Source organism: Gracilinanus agilis, chromosome 1, assembly GCF_016433145.1.
Source record: "Gracilinanus agilis isolate LMUSP501 chromosome 1, AgileGrace, whole genome shotgun sequence".
NCBI classification, from domain to species: Eukaryota; Metazoa; Chordata; class Mammalia; order Didelphimorphia; family Didelphidae; genus Gracilinanus; species Gracilinanus agilis.
The window spans coordinates 529,451,258-529,470,151 of record NC_058130.1 but is presented as its reverse complement, the minus strand read 5'-3'; the positions used below and the strand labels follow the sequence as shown (position 1 = coordinate 529,470,151).

The 18,894-nt window shown below is 36.4% G+C and overlaps 1 protein-coding gene across 1 annotated transcript in view; it reads right to left on the bottom strand.

Moving 5' to 3' along the window:
• The window catches only part of TRAPPC8 (trafficking protein particle complex subunit 8), a 150,703-nt gene that overhangs the window by 20,204 nt on the left and 111,605 nt on the right, over nt 1-18,894 (bottom strand). Inside the window, exons 22-25 of the mRNA XM_044666435.1 lie at nt 12,828-12,924; nt 7,499-7,567; nt 7,351-7,409; nt 2,022-2,207 (exon numbers count right to left, since the gene is read on the bottom strand). Of these exons, the coding sequence (XP_044522370.1) occupies nt 2,022-2,207; nt 7,351-7,409; nt 7,499-7,567; nt 12,828-12,924 (411 nt within the window). The remainder of the gene's footprint in view (nt 1-2,021; nt 2,208-7,350; nt 7,410-7,498; nt 7,568-12,827; nt 12,925-18,894) is intronic.

Genomic DNA, 18,894 nt, shown 5'->3' with positions numbered 1-18,894 from the left:
GCGGGGGGGTGAAGGGGAAAGGAGGAGCATGAATCATGTAACCATGTTAAAAATGAATATTAATAAATGTTTGGGAAAAAAAATGAAAAAAAAAAGGTTTTGTACAAACAAAAACAATGCAACCAAATTAGAAGGGAAACAAACAACTGGGAAAAAATCTTTATCACAAAAAACTCTCACAAAGGTCTAATTACTCAAATATACAAGGAGCTAAATCAATTGTATAAAATATCAAGCCATTCCTCAATTGATAAATGGGCAGGGGACATGAATAGGCAATTTTCAGATAAAGAAATCAAAAGTATCAATAAGCACATGAGAGAGTGCTCTAAATCTCTAATAATTAGAGAAATGCAAATCCAAACAACTCTGAGGTATCACCTCACACCTAGCAGATTGGCTAAAATGATAGCAGGGGAGAGTAGTGAATGTTGGAGGGGATGTGGCAAAATCAGGACATTAATGCATTGCTGGTGGAGTTGTGAATTGATCCAACCATTCTGGATGGCAATTTGGAATTATGCTCAAAGAGCTCTAAAAGTCTGCCTGCCCTTCGAGCTAGCCATACCATTGCTGGGTTTGTACCCCAAAGAGATCATAGATAAAAAGACCTGTACAAAAATATTTATAGCCGTCCTTTTTGTGGTGGCAAAAAACTGGAAAAGGAGGGTATGTCCTTCAATTGGGGAATGGCTGAACAAATTGTGGTATATGCTGGTGATGGAATACTATTGTGCTCAAAGGAATAATAAACTGGAGGAATTCCATGTGAACTGGAAAGACCTCCAGGAATTGATAGAGTGAAAGGAGTAGAACCAGGAGAACATTATATACAGACCCTGATACACTAGGGTTAAATTAAATGTAATCGACTCCTGTACTAGCAGCAATGCAATGACCCAGGACAATTCTGAGGGATTTATGGAAAAGAATGTTCTGCACATTCAGAGGAAGAACTACAGAAGTGGAAACACAGAAGAAAAACAACTGCTTGAACACTTTGGTTGATGCGGACATGATTGGGGATGTAGACTCAAAATGACCCCACCAATGCAATTATCAATAATATGTAAATAAGTCTTGATTAATGACACATATTAAAACCAGTGGAAATGTGTGTTGGATATGGGGGAGGGGAGGTTAAGAGGGGGTGAAGGGGAAAGCAAAAACATGAATCATGTAACCATGGAAAATTTTTCTAAAAAAATAAAATATTTAAATCTTAAAAAAAAAAATTTAGTAACACATAAATGCATATAAGGTACTGAAAATATCCCATAAAAGAAAAAGAAAAAATGCAGACCTTCTCTGGTACAAAGAAAGGGCCAATAAAATTTTACATGGAGGGGGCAGCTGGGTAGCTCAGTGGATTGAGAGCCAGGCCTAGGTTCAAATCCGGCCTCAGACACTTCCCAGCTGTGTGACCCTGGGCAAGTCACTTGACCCCCATTGCCTACCCTTACCACTCTTCCACCTATAAGTTAATACACAGAAGTTAAGAGTTTAAAATTTAAAAAAAAAAAATTAAAAAAAATGTTTACATGGATTTTCCAGATTTTGGAGATGATGTAGAAGGGATATATCTATATACTTGTTTATGGCAGAACAACCTGTGTGTAAGTCAATGAAAGAGAATTCTTCTTGACCTCCTTACTTGCTGAAAGCAAGATCTTTATTCTTCATTCACCTAGTCAACTCATAGGGTGAATTGCTATGGTAAAATGTCTCTTTGCCTTATCTGTTCACCTCCAAATATTCAGAAAGGGGAAAATAAAACACCCACAATTAAAAGAAGCAACATAGGTTACTGGTATTGGGGGGTGGGGGGGAAGCATACTGGTCATACGGAGGGGCATTATAGCAAAAAAAAAAAAAAAAAAAAAATGAAAACTGAACACTTTAGAACATAAAAGTATAGAAAAGCCAGTATTTGTCAGTTAGTTCAGATATCCAATACAACAAAAATAAGCATATTTTATTTTTTTAAGACATACTTATTCAAGAAAAGTAATGATACATACCTTCCATAATACAACAATATTCAAATCCACCTCACTGCATTTTTGAATTAACCTCACTGCATCATCAGAGGACTGTTTTTCGGTTGCCAGAGAATGACACATGGATGAATGGGCATGTGTTTTTTTCAGTTCTGATGATAAACTTCGAAAAAAGAAGTCAGCACATGGACTTGCTGAACTTATTATCTGTTTTTAAGAAGTAATACAATTTTTAAATGTTATTAAATGTTATTAAAATCTAAATGAAATAAAAATGTACATTTCTTGGAATTTATATTTTCATAAGAAAAACATTTACAAATAGCTTCTTGAAAACAATGTGATGGCCAATTTGAATGCTGGTAGGCAATTCTGAGGCTGGAAGTCTTATTGATGGCCCTACATGTTAGCTCTCTATATAACTGGCTAGGCTTAAGAGACTAGCAACAGAAAATTCTTCCATATATATTTGAAACCAATTACTTTGAATCCTAAAATTTCCCCTCTTCCCTCCAACTCCACTCATCTACCTTAGTCTCTTTTCATACATCCAAGGAGGATAAATAAGTATGTATTTTTAGATAACAAAAAGAACAATGTGTGAAATAGCTTTGTGTTGCTTGATATGATATGTGAGGAAATAATATTCAATTATAATTATGTCATCAAACAAACACTAATGGAATAGTATACAAACTGAACACAGGCATTTTCACTTATTTTATCTTTTTTACATAATCATAGATCTACAGCTGGAAGGGGACACAGAGATCATTTATTTTTGACATTAATGAATTAACTCATAAGTAATAACTACATTTTAAAAGGTTCTGTTGCTCTTCTCTTATTCTACATTTAAAAAAATCTGGATAATGTTTTACAATCCTTAAAATTCCAATTTTTGATTTTTGATCTACATGAGTTTATAATATAATTCTGTTTTTATTCTTTTTATCAAAAAAGTAAAAAAAAAAAAAAAAAAAAAAAGACCATACACTAAAAATGACATATTCTGAACTCTGGTATACTAAAATATACAAGGTCTAATTTGGTATGTTCTGTTTCACTGAACCTCTAACTCCTTACACTTGCCTAAAGCCATGGAATATTTATCTCTGGCAATTCCTATAACAGGGACTTTTAACCTGAGGGGCCTGTGAACTTGTTTTCTTTCTTTTTAATATTTTGATAATTGCTTAAAATTTCTTAATATTTTCTATTATGTATTTAAAAACATTATTATGAGAATATTAAATATTAAACCAGATTGTCAAAAGGGTCTATTATACACACACACAGAAAAAAAAGGTTAAGAATTTTTGTTTTCTGTGAGTTTATTCATTCATTTAGTTTTCTAATTAGCCATCTTATATGGGAAACTCCTAAATCCATCTTCTGCTCTGAAATCTTTGCAAATCAATACAGGCTAATAGAATATAGATATTCTATTGACACATAACCTAGCAGGTTGCAAACTGATTTTTATTATTAATCATCAAAATGCCTATCAGCTGGGTGGCTCAGTGGATAGAGAGTCAGACCTAGCTAGAGAGGGGAGGTCCTAGGTTCAAATCTGGCCTCAGACACATCCAAGCCGTGTGACCCTGGGCAAGTCACTTAACCCCCATTGCCTACCCATTTACCACTCTTCTGCCTTGGAGCCAATACACAGTATTGACTCCAATACAGAAGGTAAGGGTTTAAAAAAAAAATACAATTCACTTCATATACAATACAATGTCTATTCTCTAATACCATACTCCAACTTTAACTTGACTTTCCATTTTTACAGTTAATACTCTTCATCTTATCAATTTGCCTAGAGGCTTGTAACACTTTAACCTTTCTCAAAACACTAATTTTACTTTCTCCCCTATACCTAATTCTTCCTAAATATGTTCTTTAACTTTCACTGGGACCTCCAATCCACTTACCCCTCAGTTCTTTCTCAGGCTCTCAACCTTGCTCTCAACTTCATTTTCCTCTCTTTCTAATCTTGACCCTCTAGCTAACCAATTGCCCATTTACAATGCCAAGTACTTTCAAATTAATTGCCCCTTTGTCCTAATGCACTGAGTGTAACTGGTGAAAGTCATATAAACACTGTGAGTGGATAACTACAAATTCTTATAATCTAATTTCAAGTGGATATTAATTTCATTAAGATAATCTCTTTACTCCCAAAGGAAATATTCTAAACCCCTTTTTCCTTCCCCCAAGCTTCTCATATCTCCACTCTGTCTGTTAAGTTGAGAAGCTTACTCTTATTTTATTGAGAAGACTTAAGATCTTTCAACATGAGCTCCCTCATTCCCCTTTACCTTCATTTAAACATCTAGACATCTCTGAAGGTCTCCTTCTTTTCCCTAATTTCTGATAATGAAGTGTCTTTCTCCTTGCCAACCAATCTACATGTGTCTTTGATGATGCCTCTTCTTTAACAGATTGCAATCTCAATCATCCCCCTTTAAATCTCTTTCCATTTTCTCTTAATCTACTGGTTCCTTCCTTGCTGCCTTCAATAATGTCCATGTCCATCCAATTATTTAAAAAAAAAAAAACTCTTCACTAGATCTAATCATTCTCAAGTTATCACTCTATTATCTTCCCCTTCCCTGGCAAGCCCCTAGAAAAAGGTGTGTCTATACCTAGTATGTCCTCTTTCCTTCTCTCCCTAAGAGCTTAATTCTGTACAAAACAGCTTCCAATCTCATCACTCAAATAAAACTATTCTACAAAGTCTCTTACCAAAAGTCTCTTAAATGTCATATATGATAAATTTTTTTCTACATGATACCCTATTTTCAGGCCTTTGAACAGGCTATTCCAGATACATGGAAAGGATTCTATCCTTCCATAGTTTCTTTTGTCTTTTAAGACATAATCCAAACATTATTTTCTGAAGTTTTTTCCTGATCATCCCAACACAGCTAGTGTTTTTCCTTGCAAATTACCTTGTATTTAATTATATATTCTTATTTATTTGTTTTATATTTATACTGTATGTATACTTTTCTCCCACATTAGAATCTAAGCTTCTTGGGAATTTTGAGTTTCATCTTAGTACTTGCAACCCAATGCCTAGCATTTATATTTTTGAGTAAATGGATTAAAATTATAGACACATGCGAACTAGGGGTCCTGAGAAACAACTGACCCCTAGTAAAAAGAGAAATGATGAAGCACAATTTCCTCTTCTCTGAAGTGAAGTACTATGGGAGGAGAATGATAGGACCATTGTCAAAGTGGAAATATATTTATAGAGAATGATAATAAGTTCCATTTTTAATGTATTAAAGTAGTACATTCTAATGGAGGTTATGTCCTATAAGTAATTGGAGATGTAGATTTAGAGTTCAGAAAAAGCCAGGGCTAGAGATACAAATTTGGGAGTCATCAGTAGAGGCCAAGGCAATGCCAACTCACCAAGAAAGGAAGTTATCAAAAGAAGGAATATGGTCAAGGTCAGAATGTTGGGCACCATGCACCTTAAAGGGTGAGGACGAGATTAGTATCTATCAAAGGTAACAGATTAGTGAGGTAGGAGGAAAAGCTCAATAAACTGTATCTTTTAAGGCAAGAAAAAAAAATTCCAGTAGGAAAGGGTAGGCAAATGTGAAATGTTGAAGAGAAGTCAAGAAGGACAAGTACTAGAAAAGAGAATTTTTATTCGGTAATTAAATGGTCTCTAGTAATTTTTTTAGTGGTAAACTTCTAGTGAATGAAATAGCTTAATTTTGTGAGGATTTCTAGAAATAGCCAGCAATCAAGGAGACGAGAAACAGGATCAACATAGTGAGATATCAGAAAAAAGACCAAAGAATGACATTAAAGAGATCACCTATACTCTAGCATGTATTTAAATAGGTAAAATCCAGCATTTACAGTAGCTCAAATGATCTATTCTCTTTTTCTGTGCTCTACTATCAAACTAATTCTCGTACTTCTCATTCCAAGCCATTTAAGAGGAAGATTGTTTTCTACTAGAGGGTGTACTTAATTTTATCTGTATATGTTAACATTGTCCTTTTTTTGTTTTGCTAATTCCACAGACTTTTTTTTTAGATCATAATGCAATTCTAAGCAATATGTAGTATTAAATTCTTCTCACAATTATAGGAATATAAATAGTCAATAAATGACTTCTAATAACAAACTAGTGGGATAGTATAACAAATTAGTGTGCTAGCCAGGCCAGGAGATGGAAGGTCTTGGGTTCAAATCTGTCCTCAGATACTTTCCAGCTATGTGACCCTGGGCAAGTCACTTAACCCCAATTTCCTAGCCTTTTGTCACTCTTCTACCTGAGAACTGATACTTAGTATTGACTATAAGCCAGAAGACAAGGGTTTAAAAAACAACAAATTAGTAAACTGTTTTATTTAATTACAGCACTGCATAAATTTCATAAATTAAAATTTCTAAAGTCATTTTACTATTTAAAACAATTTTGTAAGCAATTTTAATATCTTACATATTAAAAAAAATGAACTAATGTTATAGGCTTGAGTTTTAACAATAAGTTATTTTCTCTTTTGACTACTCTTATTTCCTGGTAAGTCACAATGATTTAAAATTATATGGTTTCTAATAATGCCAGCATATACAAAGTATTGCTGTTTTAATACCTAGGCACATGAATTTTAAAAAGTTTTTCTTTAATAATTTCCATTAAATATCTCCAATAACTCCAAAGTTGATAGAAACCTCATCTATATTTTGCATAGTTTGCTTTTTTAAAAAGATTACTGGAAAGTGGAGAAGTATATGTTGTTAATCTCTAGTGACCCCATTAGTACTCTTATCTACTCCTCTTGTTTTACATACTGGATGTGACAAGAAATACAGTAAAATTTTAAGCTACTAAAGATTTAAGCTGCACTAGAATTTTTGGAACACTCTGTAAAAGGAAAGTAAGGCAAGTATTCCTGGTGTCTTGTTCAGCTATCATCACATCATAAAAGGGAATATAATTATGATCCCAATTCTTCTCAAGAGGAAGCTTCAGGTCAGTTTTTCAGTCATCATCTTTTTTGGTCCTCCAGATTAGAAGCATTTCACCATTAATTCACCTAAACTGATTCACACTAGGTAGACAAGACATTATTTTTTTGTTATCCCTCTATTCACAATTGTTCATAGGTAAGGGTTTGTGGGAGAGAGGAAGGTATAGGAAGTTTATAAGGAAGGGAAATTTCTGAAAAATCAAATGGTAATAGGATGTTTGAACTCCAAAGAGCAAAGAAAGCAATGCACCAAAAAGCTCTTCCTAGGCTACTGGAACAACAAAGGTATATTTGACAAAGACTATTTTTAAGCAAAAAAAACTCTACGTTGCTAATTTACATACCTGTTCATTGCCAAAGATGATGTCTGCAAATGTATATTTTTCTGATGACTGTGCAGCAGCTAAAGAATAGGGGAAGACAAATATCATCTCAGGGCCATGAATATAAAGCCTCATTTGAAAAATGTGTTACTAAGTAAAATGAACTTACCTTCAAAATTTTTACATCTCACTGCCTTAAAGCATAACTTTCCCCTCTCTCTACTAGCAAGTTTCGAATCTAGGAAAACAAGGGAAATTTTTTTTTCAAATTATATTTATCATCTTTACTAAAGAGAAATACAACAATTTCTGTTTGGCAAAAAGTTTATTTTAGCATTTATTTGTTTTTGGTCAAATTGGAACATTAGTTATTTTTTTAATGCTTAGTTTTTAAAACATCTGCCAGGTCAGAAAAAAAGCCATTTTGTGAAGGAATTTAATATTAAAGAGTTATAAGTTTAAAAACCAAACTTTTGAACTGTCTATAGTTATAGTTGAGGGACCTAGAGAAGAAGAATGGCAGGAACGTGACCCTTTTATGAGAACAATAAGCTTTGAGATGAAAGGGTGACAGAATCTACTTTTCATATTAAGCAATAAAGGTAATTTACAGAGATAGTGTGAGAATGTAGAGGATATTCTTCTCTAAGTGATCTTATCCAATTCAACAAGCAATCATTAACTACTCATTGCATACACAGAACTATGAGCAAGGTGCTGAAGAACAGTCAAAATTAAGACACTACCCCACACTGACCTCAAGTACTGGTAAGTCTATTAGGAGACAGATAAGCAAACCAAAATTTTATGTAAAATTGAAATGGGAGAAGGGTCATCACTATTGCTTGGTGGGGTTAATAAAGGAAATATGGGTAGAAATTAAAGATATTCCAAAATTGTGATTAGTGTAAACAAAGGCAGAGAGACAGGGAAACATAGGACGTACTCAGCAAGACAAAAAATAGTTAATACATTTTGGTTGGACACAGTCTGTGGAAGGGAATAGCATGAAGTAAATAAAGAGGGGCACACTAGACTATGGACAGGTTTGAATGTCAGGCAAAAGAATCTGAATTCTTCAGTAAGTAATATGGTACCAATGAAGATTTTTAAGCAGAGGAGTAATACAGGAAGATCTGGTCATAAGAATGAATGTTTCATATTGCATAATGGAAAGCTTAAACTGAAGGGGTAAGAGAGTTAAAGTAAATATAACTATAAGAACATGATTTCAATAGCTTAGGTAAGTATAATGAATACCTTTACTAGGATAGTAGCAGTGAAAGTGAAGGGGATGGATGCAAGAAATATGGAGATGGAATTGATATCTTGATAACTGAGGGGCTTTGAGAAATGAAGAAGAAATTGAAGGGAAAAAAATCAAAGCCTTCAGCATGAGACAGCAGGTGAATAAAAGAGCTAGTGAGGTAAAAAGAAGAAATAAGATTTGGATAAAAAATAAATTCAGTTTTATGTTTTTGAGTTTATGGTTCTGGAAAAACACCTAGGCAGTGACAGCCTATAGTGAGTTGGAAATGCAGGTGTGGAATTCAGAAGAGAGCTTAAGATTAGAGAGAAATTTAGAGTCTCTTGCATAGATACAACTAATTAGGTGAAGCCATGAGAATGAAATTAAAGCGGAGATTATTGGAGGTGGAGGTGAGGGACTGAGGGGTGTTATGAATCTATATAGGTTTCTTCTAGATCATCAGAGTCAATAGATGTTAAATTCATTACATAAACTGGAACTTTCTGGGCAGCATGCTTTGTAGGTATCAGCTCTGTGATTATCTTTAGAGACTGAATCTCTACCACAAGTATGCAATGGATTATTGCCAACTTTTTAGGCTTTTGGATTGCTTCTAACAACTCAGTTATTATTCCTGAATGTGCTATTGGTTTTCCCAATGCAGTAATAAAACCTTGTTGTTTCCAGATCTTTCCTGTTGTATGGCACATATCAAGAGTCTGTGTATATATTTGCACTTTTACCTTCAGCTAGAAGACAGGCTTGTTTCAATGCCACTATTTCTGTACCCTGTGCACTAAGATTACTAGGTAATGAACCATACCACAGTGTCTCAAATTCTGCGACAGCTGCAGTTCCAGTACACCTGATTCCATTACATAAATATGAAGAGTCATCTGTGAATAATACCAAGTCTGGATTTTCAATGGGAATGTCTTTTAAATCCATCGTAGGCATATCCACAAGATCTACTACTTCAACACATTCATGCAATGGTTCACCTTTCTTTGGCAAATCAGGAAGAAGAGTAGCTAGATTACTATATCTCTTCAACTGGATGTTCTTACTACCTAAGAGAATAATTTCATACTTAGATTTTCATTGGCTGGAATACACTTGAGTACTAAATTTCCTCATTAATGCATCTATTTGATGTAAACAGTAGACCATATAAGGACATCCCAAAACTAGATCAGCTGAATTCTGGACTAACACAGCTGCTGCTGTTACCCCCCTTAGACAGGGTACTGTACCCGCAGCTATTGGATCAAGTTGACAACTATAGTATCCAATTGGACGATAACTATGTCCTAGAGTCTATACCTTTTGCCTCTGACAAATAGCTAAAAAGGTTTCTCATAGTCCGGGATTCCTAATGCAGGGGCAGATAAAATGGCTTCTTTAAGTTTACTTAAGGCTACACAATGTTCAGGCTTCAGTTTCAGAGGTTCTGGTTCTGTATTCCTGGTCAGATCTGTCAAACACTTAGTGATCTCACTATATCCAGTAATCTACTGTCTACAGAAACCAGTAGTTCCAAGAATAGCTCTGAGCTGCTTCTTGGTTTTAGGTGCACTCAGTTTCTGTATGTCAGCTATTCTCTTTTGTGTGATACTTCTGGAAGCCTCTGACAACACAAATCCATGATATTGCACATGAGGCAAAACCCACTGTAATTTTGCCTTGGGAGATTTTATGCCCTCTCTTGTATAATTCAATCAAAAGAATCTTGCTGTCTCTAAGACACACCTTTGCATTTGGGGATGCTAAAAGAATGTGATCCACAAAATGTACCAATTTACTCTCTTTGAACTTAATTGTTTTTAGATCTCAATTTAGAATGAGAGAATTGGCTAGGTGAGTCCATGAAACCTTGGGGCAAAGAGTCCACGTCCACTAGGACCATGGCCAAAGCATTGAAGCTGTTGAGGTCATCTTAAGTGTCAGAAAGAATAAGGAATTAATGAAAAAAGAAAGAAGAAAAAGTTCGGGAGGATGGAAGAGAATCAGAAATATCAAATTTCAAAAAGCCAAGGGGAAAAAAATGTACTTGGGAGTTAACAAAAAAATCTTTTTTTTTATTCTAAATTTCTGCCCTACTATGAATTCTAAAAACAGAAGAGCAGCAAGGACTAGGCAAACAGGGTTAAGTGGCTTGCCCAAGATCACACAGCTAGGAAGTATCTGAAGCCAACTTTGAACCCAGGTCCTCCCAACTCTAGGCCTGATACTGTAACTCTAGGCCACTCAACTGTCCCCAAACCTACCATCTTCGACATTTTTTTACTTCTCTACTTCTTTCCCTCAAACCAAATAGTAGCTAAGTGCTATCATTTCTACCTCTTTCTTGCCCCTGTTGCATTCTCTTGATTCATACTGCTCTCATCACTGTTGACTTAGACTATTGTTACAGTCTCCTAACTGGTCCCCTGACCACATTCATTTTCATTAATCTATTATCTTTCATACAGCTGCCAAAATGATCCCCAAAATTTTTCCTGTCATTCTCCACTTCCTGAAACTCTAGTGATTTCTTATTGCCTGTAGCACTTACAGCTCTCTACTGTATGGCTGCAACTAACTATAGAGCGAACCTTTTTAGGGACCCCATGCTATGCTGCCCCCACCCAAAATTGTGAACCTGTGCCCTGCCCCACATTGTGTGCCATACCCTACCCTCTGCATGCAGTGACCCACCCACCCCTGCACTGGGGGCAGAACAGGTTGCAGGCTGGCCAAGTCAGGGCTGAGCTCCATGGGGAGGCTCCAGTGCTACATTGTGTTCAGGGGGCAGGGCCAGGCTACTAAGAGACCCTGGGCTGGCTACGCTCCGCTGAACAGGACAGTGCAGCCCCACGCTGCTCCCTTCCCCCTTAGCCCCCTTCCTCTCCCCTTCAGAGGTGGGGCTAGGCTTCCAGCTGGCCAAGACAGGGCCAAGTTCCACCGGGAGATAGGCTAGAATGCCCTACCTGCTGCATTTGGGGGCGGGGACTAGGTTCCCAGCTAACAAAGCCAGGGGCCTGCACCAGCCCACAGAGAGGTCTCTGTGTGTCACCTTTGGCATGTTTTCGCCATCATGGCCAAAGAGGCTCATTTCTTATTGACTCATTTCACAAATTCTATATTGAGGTCCAAGTAGCTATACTCACAAATCTATACATCTGTACAATTCCTATAACTCTTCCTTATTCTTGGATTATATTTTACTCCCATCTCTACATGTCAAAATTCTCTTTCTTCAAAGCTCAGTTCAAATTCTATCTTTAATGTGAAGCACTTCCTGATTTTTATGAACACTCCATTTTTATGGCTAAAATATTCTCTCCCTTAATTTTTCCTAGGGCACTTTGCCTGACCTCTCCTTTACCATAATCACATTACTTGTATTTCACTTATCTCTATACACATTAGGCACATCCTCCCACCCATGGTCACAGTTCTGGATGGTGGGATATGAGTTGTTTCTTTTTTCCTGATTCAGTTGCCTGTACCATCAACCTGTGGCAGTAGCTCCCCTGTGACCCCTACCCCAACTTTTGCTCTCACCTTTTAGGGTACTTTTGTGAGGGGATGAGAGGCTGAGAAGTGATGAACTGAGGAATAGGAGGGAAGAAAGAAAGCACATATATACTGGTTCAGTATATTTGGCTCATAGCTCTTGTTTTCATATATGTGAGGTAGGTCTTGGAATATATCCCCCTGCTGATAAAAGGCCTTACTATAATTTTGTTTGAGGCTTCCTGAATCCATTGCCAACAGTGAGAACACAAGGGCTAGCTTATGTTATACCACTTGGTGGTGGCTGGTCTGCCCTATAGTCCTTGGGAAAAGACCTTCCATTACAGCAAAGCAGTCTGAAACACAAAACTTTTCCCTTTCTAAACTTCCCAGCTCAGGGGCCTCAGGCTTAGAGGAAAGGTTATATCCTATTTCCCTCAGCTCCACACACAGTCAAAATCAATGTCAAAACTCCAATGAGGGCAACAGAAGGATTCAGGAAGGGAATGAAAAGGCAATACGTATAAAGAAAAGTTAGAACTTAGAGAAATGAGGGAAACAGAAAAAAATGTTAAAATTAAGGAAGAGCAAAACAAAGGTATGGGGACAGAGACATTTGCCTTCAGATACTTCCCATAAAATTATGATTTAATCCTTTATTAAATGATCAATTCTTATGGTTCTGAAAAATATATATATATCTTTATATATACATACAAAAGAATATACCATAAAGGAGAAAATTACAAACCTTTGTTTTCAGAGAGATTGACAGATTTCTGTAACTTCCAATGCTTGCTATTACTTGAAACTTGTACTATATGAAATTCCTTAACACCTGCTTCGCTCTGTCAAAAAAAAAAGGGGGGAGGGGAGTGAGGGGAGAGATGTGATCATTAAGAATCAGGATATTACATTGCAGTTTTTGGTTCTGAACAAAAGTACTGAAACACTGGTTAATGAATAAGTAGCTCTTCTTGTCAAGACCAACACTTGTATACTTAAGCCTGCCCCGCTTTGGTAGATTGACCCAGTAATCATGACTTCCTCTCTCTAAATTCAGTTTCCCCCCACATCTACTGACTCTTTCCCTGCTGCCTATATACATGCCCACCAGGTCATACTATCTTTAAAAATTATATTTAACTTGATCTTTTCATCACCTCAAGCTACAGTCCTCTTTCACCTCCCTCTCACAGCTAAATTCCAAGAAAAACTGTTTATATTCACTGCCCCTACTTCTCTTCCACTTACTTTTCAGCTTCTTACAATATGACTTTCTATCTTATCACTCAACTGAAACTCTTCTCTTACAGGTTACCAGTGATCTCCTAATCCATTTGTTTTTTCTCAGTCTTCCTCCTTCTAGATCTCTCTGCAGCATCTGACACTATTAACAGCCTTCTCTTGCGACACACTCTTATATTCTGGGTTTTCATAATGTTGCTCTCTTTTGGTTTCCTCCTAGTACTTATTTAGGTTTACTGGATTAAATTATCAGCTCTAATACATATGAGTCTTAGATAAAATATATCCAGCCCAAGTTTTTTTACTGAGCATTTCTGCCTGGGAGGATCAGAAAAAGCCATGTTTAGGAAGTAGCACTGGAGCTGTTCCTTAAAGGAAAGTAGGGATTCTAAGAGGTATAGGTGAGATGGAGAAAATGTGGGAAACAGCCTATGCAGAGGCAGAGAGGTGAGAGATAGAATGGCATGTACTGTGGGAATGGGAAGAGAATAGTGCTAAGTACTTTCTAACAACCCCCAAATAAGTGCTATTATTACCCCCATTTTAGAGGTGAGGAAAAACTGAGGCAGAAAGGAATTAAGTGACTTGCTCAGAGTAACAGAGCTAGAGAATATGAGGCTGGGTCTGAACTTTCTGATTCCAGGCTCTGTACTCTATTTATTGAACCTTTGAGCCTCCTATGTGGAACAGGTAGTAGGTCAGTTTGACTTGAATATAGAATGCTGAAAGGGGAGTAACATGAAATGAGACTAGAAAAGAAGACTTTAAATGCCAGGCTAAGGATTTTGTATTTTATATCAGAAGCAATGGGATACTACTTCTAAGGAAAAATAAGTAAAGTGATATGGTGAGCGCTATTCTTTAAGAATATCAATGTGGGGGGCAGCTGGGTAGCTCAGTGGATTGAGAGCCAGGCTAGAGACAGGAGGTCCTAGGTTCAAATCCGGCCTCTGACACTTCCCAGCTGTGTGACCCTGGGCAAGTCACTTGACCCCCATTGCCTACCCTTACCACTTTTCCACCTATAAGTCAATACACAGAAGTTAAGGGTTTAAAAGAAAAAAAGAAAAGAAAAAAAAGAATATCAATGTGACAACTAGCTTGGAGAGGGAAAAGAATATTAGCAGGAAAGCAATTAGAAGTGATAAATAGAGCTGGAAAACTAGGTCTCTGACTTTAGAGGTGGGTTTTTAGAAAATATAATGAATTCTATTTTAGTCATATTGGGTTTTAGATGCTAAAAGGAAACCCAATAGAGATATTCAGCATTCAGCAATTGGTAATGTGAGACTGGTGAGTTCATGAGAAAAATTAGGTGGGACGGAGATTTGTTGGTGATGTTAACTGTGCCAATGGGAGGTGATGAAATCATCAAATGAGAAAAAAAGAGAGCCACTGTTATTATCAAATAAGATGATATTTGTAAAGCACTTAAAACAATGTCTGGCACATAATAGGTACCATATAAATTATTTCTTATTCTCTTCCCTTATCCCTTTTCCCAGGATAGAAAGGACAATTAAAGATGGCTAACTAGAGCCTAGGTGAGAAATAGAAATGATCTAACAAAGTAGACGAAGTCAAACAAATGGAAAGGGAATAAAATAAGAAAAATTTCATGAAAGCCAAGTGAAGAAAAATTACTCAGTAGGAAGAAATGGTCCAAAATGGCAAAAGCTGCTTAAAGATTAAAGAAAATGAAGACAGAAAAAAAAGACCACTTTATTTAGTTGTTAAAAGAACACATCTGTTGAAGAAACAAAGGCTCATGTTACGTTTAGGACCAAATTTGCTAGTCACATTTTATTTTCATGCAGCTACAAGGAGTATTTCTTAGACCATGCAGTCCCAAGAACTTTTGAGAAACAGACTAGATGAAGCAACTTTAAAGCACTTTCAGGATTAACCAAGATATCTATTTCTAGTTAAATAACAATGCCTGAATTGCTACAGACCAAGAAAGAATTGTTATCTCAAAGATACTTTGTAGTGTTAATAGTACAGGACAAAATGTCAAGGCTCTTCTGATGTGAAGGAATTAGCAGTTTCAAATTCTAAATAAATTGTTTTATTCTGCTTAATGCAACTTTTATAACAGTTTTAGTTTCTATCTAATAATTCTTTTCCCATCTCCACAACAACATATACATGAAGTCTGACTAGAGTTTGAGGCTTTCTCCATATGCTTCCATGCTGTAATGGTGGATCAATTTTGAGTGAGTGAAAGGCAGGTATTGCAGGGGCTTAAGAGTGAGTAACAGATAAAGATATCATAGACCTTTTCTATGATTTTGGCTATGAAAGGAAGAATAAATGTAAGAAAACAGAGTTCAATGGATGACAGGATCAAGAGAAAGTTTTTGAAGCATGTTTACATGTGATAGGGATGAAGTTAGTAGATAAGGACAGGTTGAAAATGAGAAAAAGAGATGGAATAAATTAGGAGGCAACCTTCCAGAGGGGAAATTGGAAATCAAAGTAAGAGTACAAGATTGAGGCATAGATATATCAGTGGATATGTAACAGGAATATCAATAGATAGAGACCCAGGCCCAGAGATGGGAGGATCTGGGTTCATATCTGACTTCAGTTACTTCCCAGCTGTGTGACAATGGGCAAGTCACTTAATCCCAGTTGCATAAATCCTTACTGTTCTTCTGTCTTGGAAAGAAACTAATACTTAGTATTGATTCTAAGACAGAAGGTTAGGGTTTTTAAAAAAAATTACATAGAGTACATGATCAAGGGTGCATAAAGAGTGTTTTAACAAAGAACAATGACAATATCATTATCAGAGGTAAGAGAAAAGGAAAAGATGAAGACCTAAGAGGCATGGAGGAGAGAAGAAGAGCTCTCCAAGACTGCTTCCTTTCTAAGAAACATAGGAGGCAGTTTTCTCCTGAAAGTAATGGGAGAGGATATATTGTAGATGGTCAGTTGAGATGCTTACCTCATACATTACTAAAAATACTGAAGCCACTCTCTCTTAGTTCTTCTTACTCTCCTCACATCCTCAGTTTACAAGACATCTTTCTCTCTTATCCCAGATTCACATGAAAAGGTGGCCTTTTTTGCCAGGCTAATCCCTCTACTTTCATTCCCCAGCAGAATATCTCTAGTATCATCCCTACTTTGTTGCATTTAGCCTCTCCTTTTCTACTAGCACCTTACCTGCTGCCTATAAACTTGCCCATGACTATCTTATCCCTCTAAAAATCCTCAGTGATCCTATCATCCTTGATAGCAATCATCTTATATTTCTCCTGTCCTTCATAGCTAAACTCCTGAAGAAAGCCATCTGGTACCTCCATTTCCTCTCTTTTCATTTTCTTCTTAAACATTCTACCACCTAGCTTCTGACACAGCTCTAAGCGTCTTACCTTTCCCCCAAGACAGCCCCCCAAGGCTCTGTCCTAGGCCTTTTCTTTTCTCTCTATATTATCTCACTTAATTCAGCGACATCCACAGGTTCAATTATTATTTCTATACAAGTGATTTCCAGATCTGTACATTCATTCCTACTTTTTCTTCCAAGCCCCAGTCCTATATCACAACTACCTTTTGGATATCTTGATATCCAAATGTTCTGTAATCACTTCAAGCCTGAAATGTCCAAAACCAAACTAATAATCTCTCTTTATCCCCCAACCCTTTCTTCCCTTCAATTTCCTCTCATTGTAGAGGGTACTACCAGGCTCCCAACCTCAGTGTCATCCTCAGTTCCCCACACTCTTATCAATTTCTACATATCCAAATCAGTTTCTAAATCTTCTTGTTTCATTCTTCACAATATTTCCCCCTCCTTTCTCTTCAAATCCATAGCCATCATTCCAGATCTTTACAACTTATCATCCAGACCAGGGGTCAGCAACCTTTTGGGCTGTGAGAGCCATAAACACCACATTTTTTAAAATGCAATTTTTTCATGAGAGCCGTACAGTGCTCACAGTGTGCGCTCCTGTAACAGTGCCTGGAAAAAAATTGAATTTATGGCTCCTGCAGAAAGAGCCATATCTGGCCCTCAAAAGAGCCACATATGGCTTGAGATCCATATGTTGCCGACCCCTGATCCAGACTATTAAAAAAAACCTTCTTTCCACATTGTCTTTCCTCACTCCAATTTGTTCTCCATTTATTTACCAAGATGATTTTGCTAAAATTTTGGTAAACTTGTGTAAAAATTATTTGGATATATATACCGAGTGACTGTCACTCAAGAAGTTCCAGTGGTTTTCTGTTGTCTCCAGAATCAAATATCAAGTCCTTGTTTTGACATTTAAAGCTTTTTATAACCCTGTTCCTTCCTACATTTCCAGTCTTACACTTTACTCCTCTCCTTTTACATTATAATAAGCAATATTGGTCTACTTGCTATTCCTCAAACAAAATATTCCATATGCCTTATTGGGGGTCCTCTACTTTGACTAATAAAGCTAACATTTATATAGTGCTTGCTGTGACCATGTGACAACTCTATGAGACAGGTGTTATTATCATCATCCTCATTTTACATATAAGGACATGGACCCAGAAACACACAATAACTAACTGAGGCAGGATTTGAACTCAGCTCTTCCTGACCCTGTGCCCACTGTTTTATCTCCCCACCAAACACAAGGAATGTTCATCCTTATAATTATTACTTCTTACTATTCTTTTAAAGTCTTAGCTCAAATCTCATCTTCTGAAGGTTGTTCTAGGTTGCTAGCTCCTAGCCTTCCACTCTGAGATTACTTCTTATCTACCTTGGATATATCTTTTCTGTAGCTCATTATTTATATGTTATCTCCCTCATTAGAATAAGAGCTTCTTAGGGGCAAGAGTTCTCTTTGCCTTTCTTCATATCTTCAGTGTTTAGCAGAAAGTAAATGTTTTTAAAAATCCTAACTTACTTAATTCCACTTGAGAGAAAAAAAACGTTTATAGTACTGCTATGAAGAACATAATGGTCAATCAGGAGGGAATAAAAGAAGTTCTGTGCAGGACTGAGGACCACACAGGGGAAATTTTATAACCAATGTCAATGTCAGTACAACTGTGTTACTTTCTCCAGGACATGAGTAGAAATGAAGAAGAAGCATAATTGAGATAAACCAGAACTGAGAGTTTGATAAAGTAGAGAAAAAATGGGAAAAGGGGGCAAGTACAAGACTAAAGCACCAAAGAAAGCAAATCGCTCAACTTGTGGTTAGGGCTGTAAAGGCAGTAAAGTGAAACCAGAGAAGAGTGGAAAGAACATGTAAAGCTGATGGGACTGGCAATCATGATAAGGGATTTAGAATAGGTTTAAAAAGGGGGAAAACAGGTGCTTACTAATTAGAGAATGGTTGAACAAACTATGGAATATGACTATAATAGAATATTAAGCCATAAGAAATGATAACTATCAGTTCCAGAGAAATATGAAAAGATCTGTATGAACTGATACAGAGTGAAATGAGCAAAACTAAGAGAATAACTTAAATGATGACAACAGTAAGAAGGAAAACAATTTTAAAAGATCTTAGAATAATGAAAGCAGCAAACAATAATACTGTTTAAAAAATAAAGGAAGATGAAAAACTAAAAAA